We start from the raw sequence: 14,006 nt of genomic DNA, 5'->3' as shown, positions 1-14,006 counted from the left end.
CGGACAAGAACGAACACCAAAAACATCCTCTTTGATAATGTGGAGGGCAGTTTCAAAAGCTGCCTTTGTATCATTTTTATGTACAAAAATAAAAATACCCTATACGTACATAATACATATTCATACACATTTTAAACATAAGAGCATGAACATTTATAAATTGACACATTGACCGCTAAATTTGCCCTTTTCTAACTGGATATTTTCGGAAGAGCGGCAGGCGGCGGCATAGAACAGTGTCATGGGCATATACTTTACCCTAATACCTATGTAATAACTCTCAATAAAATTTTTTTAATATCATTTGCATAACCTTTATGGTCTGAATGGTATTTCTGCAAATGTATGTACACGTTAGACAACGGCGCTTGCGGCGCTGTTAACCAAAAATTGTGCCATAAAGAATACCTTAAAATACCTTATTTTTTAATTAATATTTTTTATGACAGCCGTAAAACCGATTCGACGCTAAGTGATTGTGCTGCTAACCGTGGGCCGCCTGTATACTACATGAGGGCCTCCAAATACTTAGTAGCAGCCAAGTACACAGGAGCTATCAGGTAAGGTAATGCCTTGCCTCAAGTCATTTAAAGTTATATACGTATTCTCAAATTTACTAAGGTTTTGAGGTTTTTCTTCATACTTTCTTAGGAAAAAATGACAAGAGGCTTATACTGGTTTCTTCCATTTTATGACATTGAGCATTGCAATAGCAGCATTAATGGTTAGTTACGTATGTGGTGCTTAGGATTGCTTTCTGGTACATTGTTTTGCTACTCTTTACATTAGTATGAAGAAAAATGTATATTGTATTAAAAGACTGCAAAAAGGTTCAATTATCAAATACTTTTTTCAATTTCCATATAACAAAAGCACAATCATTAATATGAACTTTTTTAAATTAAACTTCTTGAAAGCACTCATTTTAATGCACAAGCATTTAAATACAGTGAGAGAGAGAGAGAGAGAGAGAGAGAGAGAGAGAGAGAGAGAGAGAGAGAGAGAGAGAGAGAGAGAGAGAGAGAGAGATTAGAACAATGGTTTCTCCAAGTCCAGAAAAGGGATTAAAAGTGCTGTGCTCCTGTAGTCAAGACTAAAGTCCATGATGCCTTCCCCTTCCAAGATTGTTAAGGGTAGAAAACCAAAGTTTGTTGATGAGTGGACTCCTACTGTTTTCTCTTGTTGAATACCTCCACAGATGCCCCCTTCCCTTGGAGATCACCCTGCCACTCCAAAGAGGGATTTTCTACATCCTCGCTTCCTCCAGCCTGGTCTCTAGCTTTGAGCTGCCTACTCTGATTCCAGCTTCTCCAGTACCCCTCAAGAGTGTCCAAGATCTGTTGCTGATTTGTCCTTTGTGGGTCATTTGAAAAAATGGATGTTTTAAATGTTTCATTATTAGTTCATTAGCTTTTGCTGATTTATCTGTGGACTACAGTGGTTGATTGTGGATCGATCAACCTTGGCAACTTTTCTAGCATTGCCTCCTTCACCTCCTATTATACCTGTGGTATCTGAGCCTTATCCTGCAGTGGCCAACCTAGCTGCCAAGACACCAACTGAGCTCCCATCATCCCTAGCAACTGTGACCTCAACTTAATAGATGATTGTGAATGTAATGATGAAAAAGTGATGCAGTGTTTTATGACCTCTCTAGTCTTCATATGATGACCTTGGCACTCTCTGGAAGTTTAATCCACTGGACTCTGACCTGTTGCCAGAAGATTTAGTCTGACTTGAGTGAAAAGTTTGTTTTCCAACACTACCAGGACTGCCACCTCCAGCTTGAGTGACTCCACCTTACAGGCATTTCCTTCTTCCAGATTTGCTTTTCAGCCGAAGTCTTGTTATCACCGTCGATCTTCCCACAGTCAGTGTCAACAGACCCATCACTCTGCAGCATCTGCAGTTTATCCACCCAACAATTAGCCTTCTTCTCCCATCCATCTAAACTACCTCCCAACCACACAGTTCTGTGTTGCTTTTCTATCCCAGAGGTTGAGGACACTGGCGGCACAAGTCACCAAGCTCCGTGGGTAGGAGATGAAGGTGACCTGTTCCTGCTAGTTGTCTTGCCTTTGGTTGTGGGCAGTTGTGGGCAGTCTTAAAAGGTTTAGGAGGGTTTGGGAATAAAATGAGACGGAACCCTGGGCCCTCAAGACTCTCTTCCCTTAATTGATGCAGAACCACCACAGCTGATTTGACCAGTCACCTTCAAGTCCTACACCTTTGATCGAAAAAGGATATACATTCCTACCCAAGTAGGTGGCTTCCATGGTGAAGGGAGCATTTGGAAAAGACTTCAGCCAACTCCACAAGTTTTTTGTCCAACTTCCTTTTGGACAGAGACTGTGGAGTCTGCCAGGATATCTGTGTAAACAGGAAACTTCAATGGCATTACTCAACCCTCTTCAGGGAAGTTCCTTTGCTTCATGTAGCAGCAACATGTGATCTAGTTCTGGGCCCTTGACTTCAATCTTTGCTAAGGTCTTCCAAGGACTTTGGTACCGGTTGCCTACTGGGCTCATTGTCTTATCTTCTCTGCTGCTATATAGATGCCTGGATAATCTTGGCATCCTCCAAGGAGTTGGACAGGCATTTGGGCATCCTTCTGACATTGTTTGTGTTGAGTGCTGTAGGTCAATCAGAAGTCAGACTTGGTATCTTCCAAGTGAGAAGTGAATCTCAGGATGAGTATTGACACCACTGGAGTTAGCACACCATTCCAAGGATAGGATTTATCTCCAAGACAATATTTTCCATTCCCTGTGTCATCTAAGGCAAAGGATCGAGTCATGGTAGGTACTAATCGGTCAATCAAATCTGTGGAGAAACTGGTTCCCCCAGTTGATTCTGCATCCACTGCCTTCACCTTCAGCTGCTACTTTGTTGGAAGGCATCTACCAATAAGCCTGAGTTCCAGTCACAGAGAGTGTCCTTCAAGATCTTTGATGTTGTTAGGACAAATGGAATCTGGTGGCCCAAGGTGTGGCAAAAGCACATTCAACTTCTTGGAGTTGCAGGTAGTCCTTCTTGGCCTCCAAGCATTTGTGACCCCCTTATCAGGCTAGTGCCTTGGGTTCATGTCCAACTACACTACTACAGTCACTTACCTACAAAAACAATGATGTATAAGGTCAGAGTCCCTTGTCTTCTGGCTGTAGAGATCTTTCTTAGCCAAAGGAGCAATCACCATTGTCCCAAGATTCATATTGGGAGTTTCCAGCATGTTAGTGTACACTCAGCATGAACTTTCAGATCCTTCCTGCAGTATGATCTCTTGAAAGTCTGCAAGCCCCTAGAGCAGGTGTGAGAAACCCCTTTGCTGAAACTTTTTGCCACATCACTGAATACAAGAACACCATCGCTCTGTTTTTTTGCAGCCAGACCCAGTGGACTGCAAAGTGTAACAATAATCCAAGCCTGAGGTGGCCTCAGCATTTATGCTCCTCATTCACTTAGTCTTCTGTGTCACATGCAGGTGCATGTAAGGTTTATAGCTACAGTGAATTCTCAGATGACACTCATTGCTCCTATTTGGCTTTAGCACGAATGGTTTCAAGACCTCCTACATCTCGTTACGGACAACACCAGATTCTTTTCCACTTTGAAGCGCCTCCTAGGCAGCCAAACTTTTCTTGTTTTCACAACCATCCAGAATCACTTCATCTGCAATACAAACAAAATGGAGGGAAGGCATACACCTCCAGGTTGTCCCAGGCATGTTGGAACACGTCCTCCGCTAACACTAAAGGATCTGGAACCACTGAACAGAATATCTCGTTTCCTGTTGAATTGGGTTGCAAAAAGGTCCAGCAAGGGTTTTTCCCATTCCTGAAAGAGCTTGTCTGCTACTAACTGATGAAGGGACCACTCTGTGCCTAGGATCTGACCCCGATGACTGAGTTTGTTTGCGACCACATTCCGTTTGCCTGGGATATACCTGAATGAGAGCTCTACTGAATTGCTGACCGCCCACTGGTGAACCTCGACAGTCAAGGCGTGACCTTGACATGAAACGAGGCCTCCCTGCTTGTTCACATAGGCGACCACCATGGTGTTGTCTGACATGAGATCGAAACTCCTTCAGACCCAGGAAGACTGCCTTCAACTCCCAAGACGTTGATATGCTGCTGTTTGTCCTCCAAACTCCAAATGCTTAAGGCAATGAGGTCGCCTAGATGAGCCCCCCAACCTGCGAGAGAGGAGTCTGAAAACAGAAGAAAGTCCGGTGGGAGAGAACGCAGAGGGACACCTTTCAAAAGATTCCGGTCGTCCAACCACCAACGAAGGTCTTCTCTCACTTCTAGGGGTGAGTCCCCTGCCGGAGACCAGAATTCTCCCAGTCTCCATTGTACAGGTAGTGTTCGAGTTATGACAATTCGTCTTGCGATAATCTGATGTTACGATAGGGTTAGCAATTGACCCTCTTACGCCGATTGGACGTACATATTATACGTCGAGATAAATTGTCTGTCGGGTGCCGATTGGATGTATCGTACATCGACATAGAAAAGTTTTTTAAAAATTCGCGGAAAAATACTTATAGGCCTACCAGGCAAAAACTTTTGAATCACGCGGCTTGGGGGATGCTAGGAGCTCATGGATCAAGGTGTTGTTTTGTTTACAATCGTTACGCAGGTGCGCAAGCGCGAATTTCTTTCTTATCGCACTAAAAAGTATCAGTGACACATCTCAGAAATTATTTCGTTTCTTTGACATAATTTTTGCACCATTTTAAATTAGCCGTTACAGGGAGTATATGTGAAAATGTGCGCAATTTCATGTAGAATACAACAAAAAAATACTCATGATTGCAGCTTTTATCAGTTTTGAAATATTTTCATATAAATAACGATGTGCCAAAATTTCAACCTTCGGTCAACTTTGACTCTACCGAAATGGTCAAAAAAAGCAATTGTAAGCTAAAACTCTTATATTCTAGTAATATTAAATCATTTACCTTAATTTTGCAACAAATTGGACGTCTCTAGCACAATATTTCGATTTACGGTGAATTTATGAAAAAACTTTTTCCTTACGTCCGCGCGGTAACTCTTCCGATAAATTTTTTCGTGCGATTGTTGTAATGTTTACACCATTTTAAATTAGCTGTTACATAAAGTTTTATAGATGGATATGTCTGCAATTTCATGCACAATACAACTAAAAACAACCCATGGTTGTAGCTTTTATCATTTTTGAAATATTTTCATATAAATAATGATAAGTGCCAAAGTTTCAACCTTCGGTCAACTTTGACTCTACCGAAATGGTCGAAAAACGCAATTGTAAGCTAAAACTCTTATATTCTGGTAATATTCAATCATTTACCTTCATTTTGCAACAAATTGGAAGTCTCTAGCACAATATTTTGATTTATGGTGAATTTATGAAGAAAAAAAACATTTTCCTTACGTCCACGCGGTAACTCTTCCGAAAAAAATCAGAAATTTTTTCGAGCGATTGTTGTAATGTTTACACCATTTTAAATTAGCCGTTACATAAAGTTTTATATATGAAAATGTGCGCAATTTAATGTAGAATACAACAAAAAATGATTGAAGGTTGTAGCTTTTCTCATTTTCGGAATACTTGCATATGAATCACGATAAATAGAAAAAAAACCAGGTTCGGTCAACATTAATCTACCAAAATAGTCAAAAAAACGCAATTGTAAGCTAAAACTCTTACAGTCTAGTAATATTCAGTAATTTATCTTCATTTTGAAACAAATTTGAAGTTTCTAGTACAATATTTAGATTTATGGTGAATTTAAAAAAAAAATTTCCTTCCCTACGCACGCGGATTCTCCGCCACAAATCTCCAAAATGCGTACATCGTATTCTCGTAATATTTGCTCCATTTCATATTAGGCATTTCATAGAGTTTTATATATGAAAATGTGCACAATTTCATGTAGAATACAACAATAAATAATTGAAGGTTGTAGCTTTTCTCATTTTTGAAATATTTGCATATAAAAATATATAAAAAAAATTTGATTTGGTCAACTTTAACTCGTCTGAAATGGTCAAAAACTGCAATTGTAAGCTAAAACTCTTACAGTATAGTAATATTCAATCATTTATCTTCATTTTGAAACAAATTGGAAGTCTCTATAACAATATTTAGATTTATGGTGAATTTTTTAAAAGAAATTTTTTACGTCAGCACGTTACGAATTCATGCATCATTTTGTGATAATATTTTCTCTGTGTTGCTTTGATCGTTTTACAATGTGTTATATACCAAAATTATTGCAATTTAGTGTACAATACAACGAAAAAAATTAACTCGTTAGCTTTAACCGTTTTGTTCACAGCGCGATTTGAATACAATTACATATATATGAAATTTTGTTTTTGCGCTATCATATAGAGCATTATTTATATATGATAATGATATTTTTTTTCATTTCTGATGGTTGTATACTAAACTTCAGGCAATGACAAAAAAAGGAGTAAAAAATGAACTCTTAATCTTGAAAACTAAGCGCGCTGTGATTTTTTGAAAAAAATATTTTTTCTGCTTGAGCGCTCACTTCGAGACCCCCCGGCATGCGGGAGACAATTTTTATTATACCCCTTCGGCATAAGAGGGTTAATTAAAAAAAAAATAAAAAGTTGAAAATACGTAAGTATTTTTAAATTTCGCACACAACGTGCACAGGCAGCAACGTACTACGCTGTAAGATATGTTGGCCCGAGAACGAGAAGCTGGCGTAGGTACAGCAGCAGCCAACGAGTCCGACCTCACTTGCTCTCACTCTGAACCAAGTAAGATTAGGTCAGTGTTCATTTGTGCTTTTTATGAGTTTTTTAAGTAAACTAAAAAAAAAAAAACTGTCTGCCAAACAACCAAATAGGTTTCCTGCTGGTAGTGCAAAAAAGAAGGGGCAATCCATCACTTTGGAGCAGAAATTGAAGATAATTAACCAGCGTGAAGGTGGAAAGGCAGTCATGGTTATCGCACGTGACGAACGTTTATCGCAATCGACAGTATCCACCATCCTAAAGGACAAGAAAGGTGTAATGGATGCTATAAAGGCATCTGCTTCTATTCATTCAACAGTTATATCAAAGAAGAGGATAGGGCCTTTGGAAGAAATGGAGCAGTTACTGGTCACATGGATGGAGGACCAAATACAAAAGCATATGCCACTCACCCTCTTGACCATTCAGACAAAGGCATGCATGCTTTTTGAAGAACTAAAGAAGTATGATGATAACCACAACAAAAGTTTTGCAGCAAGTGCTGGATGGTTTCGTCGTTTCAAGAACCGCCATAATTTTCACAGTGTGAAAATTAGCGGTGAAGCAGCAAGCACTCATGCCAATGGAGCAGCTAAGTTTAAGGATGCTTTACACGAGATCGTTGTTAATGAAGGGTACTTGCCAGAGCAAATCTTTAATGTTGACGAAACCGGACTTTATTGGAAGCATATGCCACAACGGTCCTGCATCCACAAAGAAGCAACAGTGATGCCCGGGTTTAAGGCATACAAGGATCGATTGACTCTTCTGCTTGGGGGAAATGTGGCTGGGTATAAACTTAAGCCCTTTATGATATATCACTCAGAAAATCCGAGGGCATTAAAAACCATTGACAAGCATACACTTCCTGTGCATTACCGTCATAATAAAAGAGCGTGGATGACTGCAATGCTGTTCGAAGACTGGTTCGTTCATTGCTTCATTCCGGAAGTGAAAGATTATTGAAGGAAAATAACATCCCCTTCAAAATTCTTCTGATTCTCGACAATGCACCTGGCCACCCTCAGCACGTCGGAGATATTAACGAGAATGTAAAAGTTGTGTTTCTGCCATCAAACACAACTTCTCTCATACAACCTATAGATCAGGGTGCTGTGGCTACGTTCAAGGCGTACTATCTTTGGAACACGTTTGCGCAGGCTGTTCAGGCTATGGATTATGAGGAGAAAGTTCTCAGTACTTTCTGGAAAGAATTTAGTGTTCTTAACTCCATTATGAACATTGGAAGGGCGTGGAAGGAGGTAAAGAAAGAGTATATGAATGGGGTCTGGAAAAATCTGCTAAAAGTGTATGTGAACTCATTTAAAGGTTTCGATCAGAATGAAGAAGTGGAAATCAATAAAAAAATCTTGATACTTGGAAATAGTTTATATAGAAATTGATGAGGAAGATATCCAAGAACTTATAGATGTGCAAGATGTAGAGCTAATGGCAAAGGATTTAATTGGACTTGCAGGAGAGAAAAAAAAAGCAGAAGAGGAAGAAAAATAAAAGAAGAGCTGGAGCGAACGTTTACAACTAAAAAAACTGGCAGAGGCATTTGCTTTATTTGAACAAGGACTGAAACTTTTAAGTGAAGTGGATGGGGACGTAGAACGGTTTGCCAAAGTTCAGAGGGCTCATCAAGACAATGTTGCATGTTACCAATTAATTTATGAAGAGTGAAAAAAACGCACTGTGCAGCCTACAATGGATTATTTCTTCAAGAGAACGACTCCAGTGCCTTCACCGTCCCCCTGCCCTACCCCCTCACTTGAGACTCGATCCTGTACGTCTCAGAACAGTTATTTCCTTGAAATGCCTGAACTAACAGAAGAAATTCTATCTGAAGAGGAGCGAATTGATGATCCTGCTGCTTTATCATCCTCCTCCTCTTCCGATCTTTAGTTATAAGTAGCCATGAACAGCCTGACACCGATCACGTATGCCGACAACGGACCGAATCTTGGTGAGTACCCTCTACACTACAGTCTGATTCTTGTTCTTATTATCAAATTACTTTTTATACTTAATTATCATAAGTCAATCTGCATTGAACCACCCGATTTAGCTGATATAAATAATTACTATACCGTATATGTATAGGTATACTGTGTAGTGTAGGCTAATCTTCCATATATGTATATCGCCTGTATGTTACTGATTAACTTAGTGCAGGCTAGGCTATATTCGAGATACGATTTTTCAACTTTCGATGGGTTTTTCGGAACTTACGCCATCGTAAGTAGGAGAATACCTGTATAGACTGAAGATGAAGATGCCCATGAGGGACCAACTTCTCCAGGGAAGACAAAACTCCCAGAAGAACCTGCCACTGATGAGCTGACTGATGTGGTTCCGACAGGAAGTCGTGCGCCACCACTCACAACTTCTCCAACCTCTGGATCTGATGGGAAAACTCTTGCAACAGCCGTATCGATGACCATGCCCAGGTTTGATTTTTCCTGGCTGACCGCAATGCCCAGTTCCAGACAAAACCAAAGCAGACGATCTCTGTCCTGCAGCAGATTCTCTCTGGAACCTGCCAAGACCAACCAATCGCCAAGGTACCTCAGCAAACGGATCCCCTGAGCATGGGCCCAACTTGCGACGAGAGAGAAGACCCTTGCAAACACTTGAGGGGCTGTGGTCAGCCCGAAGCACAGGACTTTGAACTCGAAGACCATGTCTACGAGAGAGAAGTGAAGGAACTTCCTGGACGTCGTGTGAATAGGGATCTGGAAGTATGCGTCCCTCAAGTTTATCGGCAGCATGAAGTTGCCTTCCCTCAAGATGTGATTCAAGGTGGATAAGTCAATCACAGATCTCCAACCTCCCGACGCCTTGGGCACCAAGATGGGACTGTAAAACTCCAAAGACGGACATACCACTTCCTCTATCGCATCCTTGTCCAGCATCTTCTGCACTTCCTCCCGGAGAGCCAAGAACTTCAAAAGAATCTGGAGGATACACCCTCCTGAGCAGTGGCTTGTCCGAGAGAGGAGGAGAGAAGTCGAACAGCAGTAGATACCCCACCCGAAGGACATCTACCACCCACTTCTGCGCCCCATAACTCTGCCACTTGGCCCAATGGCTCCTGTGGCACAGGAGAGGGAGAGGCGCCTAACCTACTGATGACCCCCTTTACCTCTGCCCCTGGGGCCCCTTCTTGGCTTAAAGGAACAGGAGCGAAAGGAACGTTGGTCTTCTGACCTAGGCTGGGATGAACGGGGAGGCCCTGCCAAAACTGAACTCTTGACTGGCTACCAAGCGACGATCTTCATGACGGCTGCTGGGCAGGGGGAGGAGGAGCTGGATGTCTCCGAGGACGAGACTCTAACTTAGGACACAGCCTGGTGCACTAATCTGTCCTTGGTGTCAGCCTGGCGCCAGTCTATCGCATCCTCCAGCTAGGCCCAATGGAACAGAAATTGTGATTCCAAAAGATCTCCATTCCTCAATGCCAGCAAGGACTCAGGGTCGACTGATCTTTCCATCCTGGATAAAGCCACGTCTCTTCTAATCAGCAGAAGGTTAGCCCATAAATTAACACCAAGGTGAGCCAGATACAAAAATGCCTTGCCTCCAGACTGCAAAAAACTAGCAAGAGAAGAAGCACTCACCAACCCCTCTGGGTACCTGTCAGATGCTATCTAGGCAATGACCATTGACCAGAAGTCCAGCCAAGAAACCATCTGCAACATGGAGGCTGCCGTAGACTCCAACGCTGAGGCACCCTGTGGAGACAAGGACAAACCTCACCTGCTCCAAAGTCAATCCCGGCTTCAGACGAATGACGTCCGAATAAAGATGATGCGACATCAAAAATGCAGTTTGTAGCATAGTACTTCCTATGCCTCGTAAGAGGCGGAGGTAGCAGCTTTACAGAGAGCCAATAGAGTGAAGCGAACCGTCCCGATCTGAAAAAGAGGTGTTAACATTATGCAAGACAGACTGGACATGCCCCGACAAGGGTAGTTGAAAAGATGACTTGAGATCCTGCGTAGCTCCCAGCAAGGCTTCCAAGCAGGAAGGAGTGAAAGATGACCGAGCTAAGTCCTACTCTCCAAATTGTTGAATCCATGAATGAGATCGACAACTTCTGTAAAGGAAGACAAAAACTTTTGCATGTCGCCCTCCCCCTGCTCCGGCAATGGAGACTGACGATGAGAAGGGTGTGCAGACTTATCTAAAGCACCTTCCTCATGTAAATTAACGGAAGAACCAGCAGCCAAACAGCCCAAAACACCAACTAACCTGTTTGGGCTGAATCCAAGAGCCAACTTCCGCAACAAACCAGCCAAAACACTAGGGACATCACTAAACACTCTCCCAACAGATGACTCTCTAACATGGCCGCGTATGGGCACGGGCGTGGCAGACATACGAACGTGTCGGTGAGGAATCCCGAACACTCGAGATAGAATGAGAATCCCTCGGAGTCAAACTCCTGTAAGTACCAAAGAGAGAGGCAGGCAAACACTACTGCTGCACCAACTCCACACTCACAACTTCGACCTCTTGACAGGCACCTAGAGATCCTTACAGCGATGAATAGGCCCTGGAGAAGGAAAAGTGGAAGCACCTGCAATATGTGCACAAACGAGGGAGGTTGCAACACGCTTGCAACTCAAGGCAGAGGACGAAGCCGCCACTGTAGATCACATAGATCACACAGGGGAAGATACACTAACACTCTCAGAAACACAAACACTTGCAGGAACACGGGCGTGCTGCTCCTAACTCGCAGACGAAGAAAGGGCAAAGTCCTTAGCCTTCCAACGCTTGATACACCGATGTGGCAGAAATGGGGGAGAAGGAGAGGAAGACAGCACTGGCTCCTTACACAATCTTTTCGCAGGAGGCGGGGGCAATGCAACACTCTTGCTTCCAGTCCTCCCAGCCGACATGGCAGCCAACTTATCTTCTAAAAAAGTCTTATCTCTTAAGAACCGCCTGGCATAAAGCCTCAGACGGCTCAGCAAAAGAAGGAGCCGACGACATGGGAGGGAGATGCAGCGAACTGGATAGCAGAGATGACGTCATGGCAGCAAACGATGACAACATAGATGAGCGAGGCAGCGCAGTTGAGACGAATGGGATGACATCATTGATGGAAGTGCCATCATAAGCGGCGATGATGTCACGACTTCCCTTCGATCTGAACGGGAAGCAGGCGCCACTGGCGGAGGGATACAAAATGACTGACCCTGTGAAGTCACTAGCAGGGCTGACGCCATGCGTCAGCAAACCCTCTCAGAAGGGTGGACCCCATAGACCCAGCGTCCCACAAAGCGCCAGCATTTTGGACGCCACCGACTGAAATAAAAGAAATTGATGAAAAAGCCTCCTCCCTCTCGGAAATCAAATTAACTCGCGAGGAAGAGGGGGCGACATTACATAAATCAGCCTGAGGGCCTCCCGATACTTCCAATGATGAATCGATGGAAGAAAAGGAAGGGGACAAAGGCACAACACTAGCATGAGGTGTGACAGCAGCAGGAGATGAAGCATCGGGAAGAGGAGAAGAAAAACCCTCCCATGAAGGAAGAGTAGAAACCTACGATGCTCCCTCTTACTATAAAATAACTTCCACTGCTCTCTAGGCCATGCACGGCATTCCGTGCAGGGATTCGTTATTGTACAAACATTAGAGCGGCACCTACTGCAAGTGACGTATGGGTCGGTCACAGCCAAAGCCAAAAAACAGGATCACGTTGACGAGGCCGAGGTGGAGCAGAAGCCATAATAACAGCACACACACACACACACACTAAAACACAAGCAAAATGGGCAATGAACCAAGTAAAGGCCAAGAGAGGTCAACTGCAACTCTCGCCCAGGCAGTTAAAGAAAAGACTGACGCGGTGGCGTGGGTGCTTGGTCCTTGACCACTCTTCATCCGATATAAGCATGAGTTGCCAGGTCTCACAAGATTCCTTGCTTTCATCTGTGATTTAACCGGATCCAGCTAGGTGCTAGAAATGATCCTTTTGTTAAGACCGAAGGTTTGTTTGCTTATGAACAAAGCTAATGATAGTGTAGGATTTAACATTTTCTGTCCAGAAGACTTATAGCTGCATCCTTTACAATTCCTGCCACAATGACTCAAACCACACTACTATTATATCTTATCTTATCAAAAGATAAAATCATTAGCTTAATTATGGATACCTCTGGTGCACTTCTCTGGAGCATGACTTGGCTGAATACTTATAAACTGTTCATACAAGCTTGCAAATATCATGCCATACAACAACCACCACCCTGCAATGACTGCTGTTACAACCAAAAGCATTAAATCCAAATAAAAGATTATCAATGCAGTTCCTAGAAAAATATATATTTACAAGATTCATATTATATTCTTAGTGACAAAATAAGGAAAATGAATGTACAGTGTTAAGATTTCAAATGTAAAGCAGCACATGATCAAGGCTAAAAGTGAGTTTACAAGGCTTATCATACTAGTACTCTTATGGCTTTACCACCTGGTTTTAATTTACCTGTTGATGATGGAGAAGGTTTACTTGTTACTTCTGAAGTTTTATTCAAATCCACATTAAGCACTTCCAATAATTTCTCAGGACCAGAACTTGACTCTTCATTTGAAGAGTCTTTGACTTCACTGTCTTTTGAACTTGTTTCATCTTTATCAACTGAATCTAGCTTTTTGTCATCATTGTCCAAATTGGATTTCCCCTGCTGTTCACATTCCCTTTGGTAATCCTCTAGCAATTGTGCCTGCATCTCCTCGGTGATTTCTACATCGCCACCAAACTCCTCATCTGTCAGAGGTTGCCATTACTACAATAGCAGTTACAATGCTTTTAAAATCCTAAAATGAAAGCTACTTAGCAATTCTAACTTCACAAATTTACATAATAAGCAGTTGCCAAAGCAGCTAAAATAAGGTAAGCAAAAGTGATCTTAATCATACTGTATTACAATGCTGCAAAAAGAATGATTACAATGAACTTTAAGAATTCTAAAAATTCAATTAGCATTAGCACAAGAAAACCTACTTGCAAAAACACTTGACAATAACACAGTACCTTAGAACCCCAATAATAACCATCAAGACCAGTAACTACACTGAAAATCCTTTACAAAGTACATTGAGGCACTTTTTCCATCACTGACATTAAATATATTTTTGTAACAACAGCAAGTGCAATTAGAATAATTTAATCTGGTCAGACAGACCGATGCCACATGTAAAAGACCTTTAAATAACTTATGGTGTTATGT

The 14,006-nt window shown here is 42.2% G+C and overlaps 1 protein-coding gene across 1 annotated transcript in view; it reads right to left on the bottom strand.

Annotated features, from left to right (window-relative positions):
• The window catches only part of LOC135202667 (BSD domain-containing protein 1-like), a 122,110-nt gene that overhangs the window by 19,485 nt on the left and 88,619 nt on the right, over nt 1-14,006 (bottom strand). The window contains exon 7 of the mRNA XM_064232157.1: nt 13,262-13,543. Coding sequence (XP_064088227.1) covers nt 13,262-13,543 — 282 coding nt within the window. The remainder of the gene's footprint in view (nt 1-13,261; nt 13,544-14,006) is intronic.

This window comes from Macrobrachium nipponense, chromosome 24, assembly GCF_015104395.2.
Source record: "Macrobrachium nipponense isolate FS-2020 chromosome 24, ASM1510439v2, whole genome shotgun sequence".
Classification (NCBI taxonomy): domain Eukaryota; kingdom Metazoa; phylum Arthropoda; class Malacostraca; order Decapoda; family Palaemonidae; genus Macrobrachium; species Macrobrachium nipponense.
This window is presented reverse-complemented; position numbering and strand designations above follow the sequence as displayed.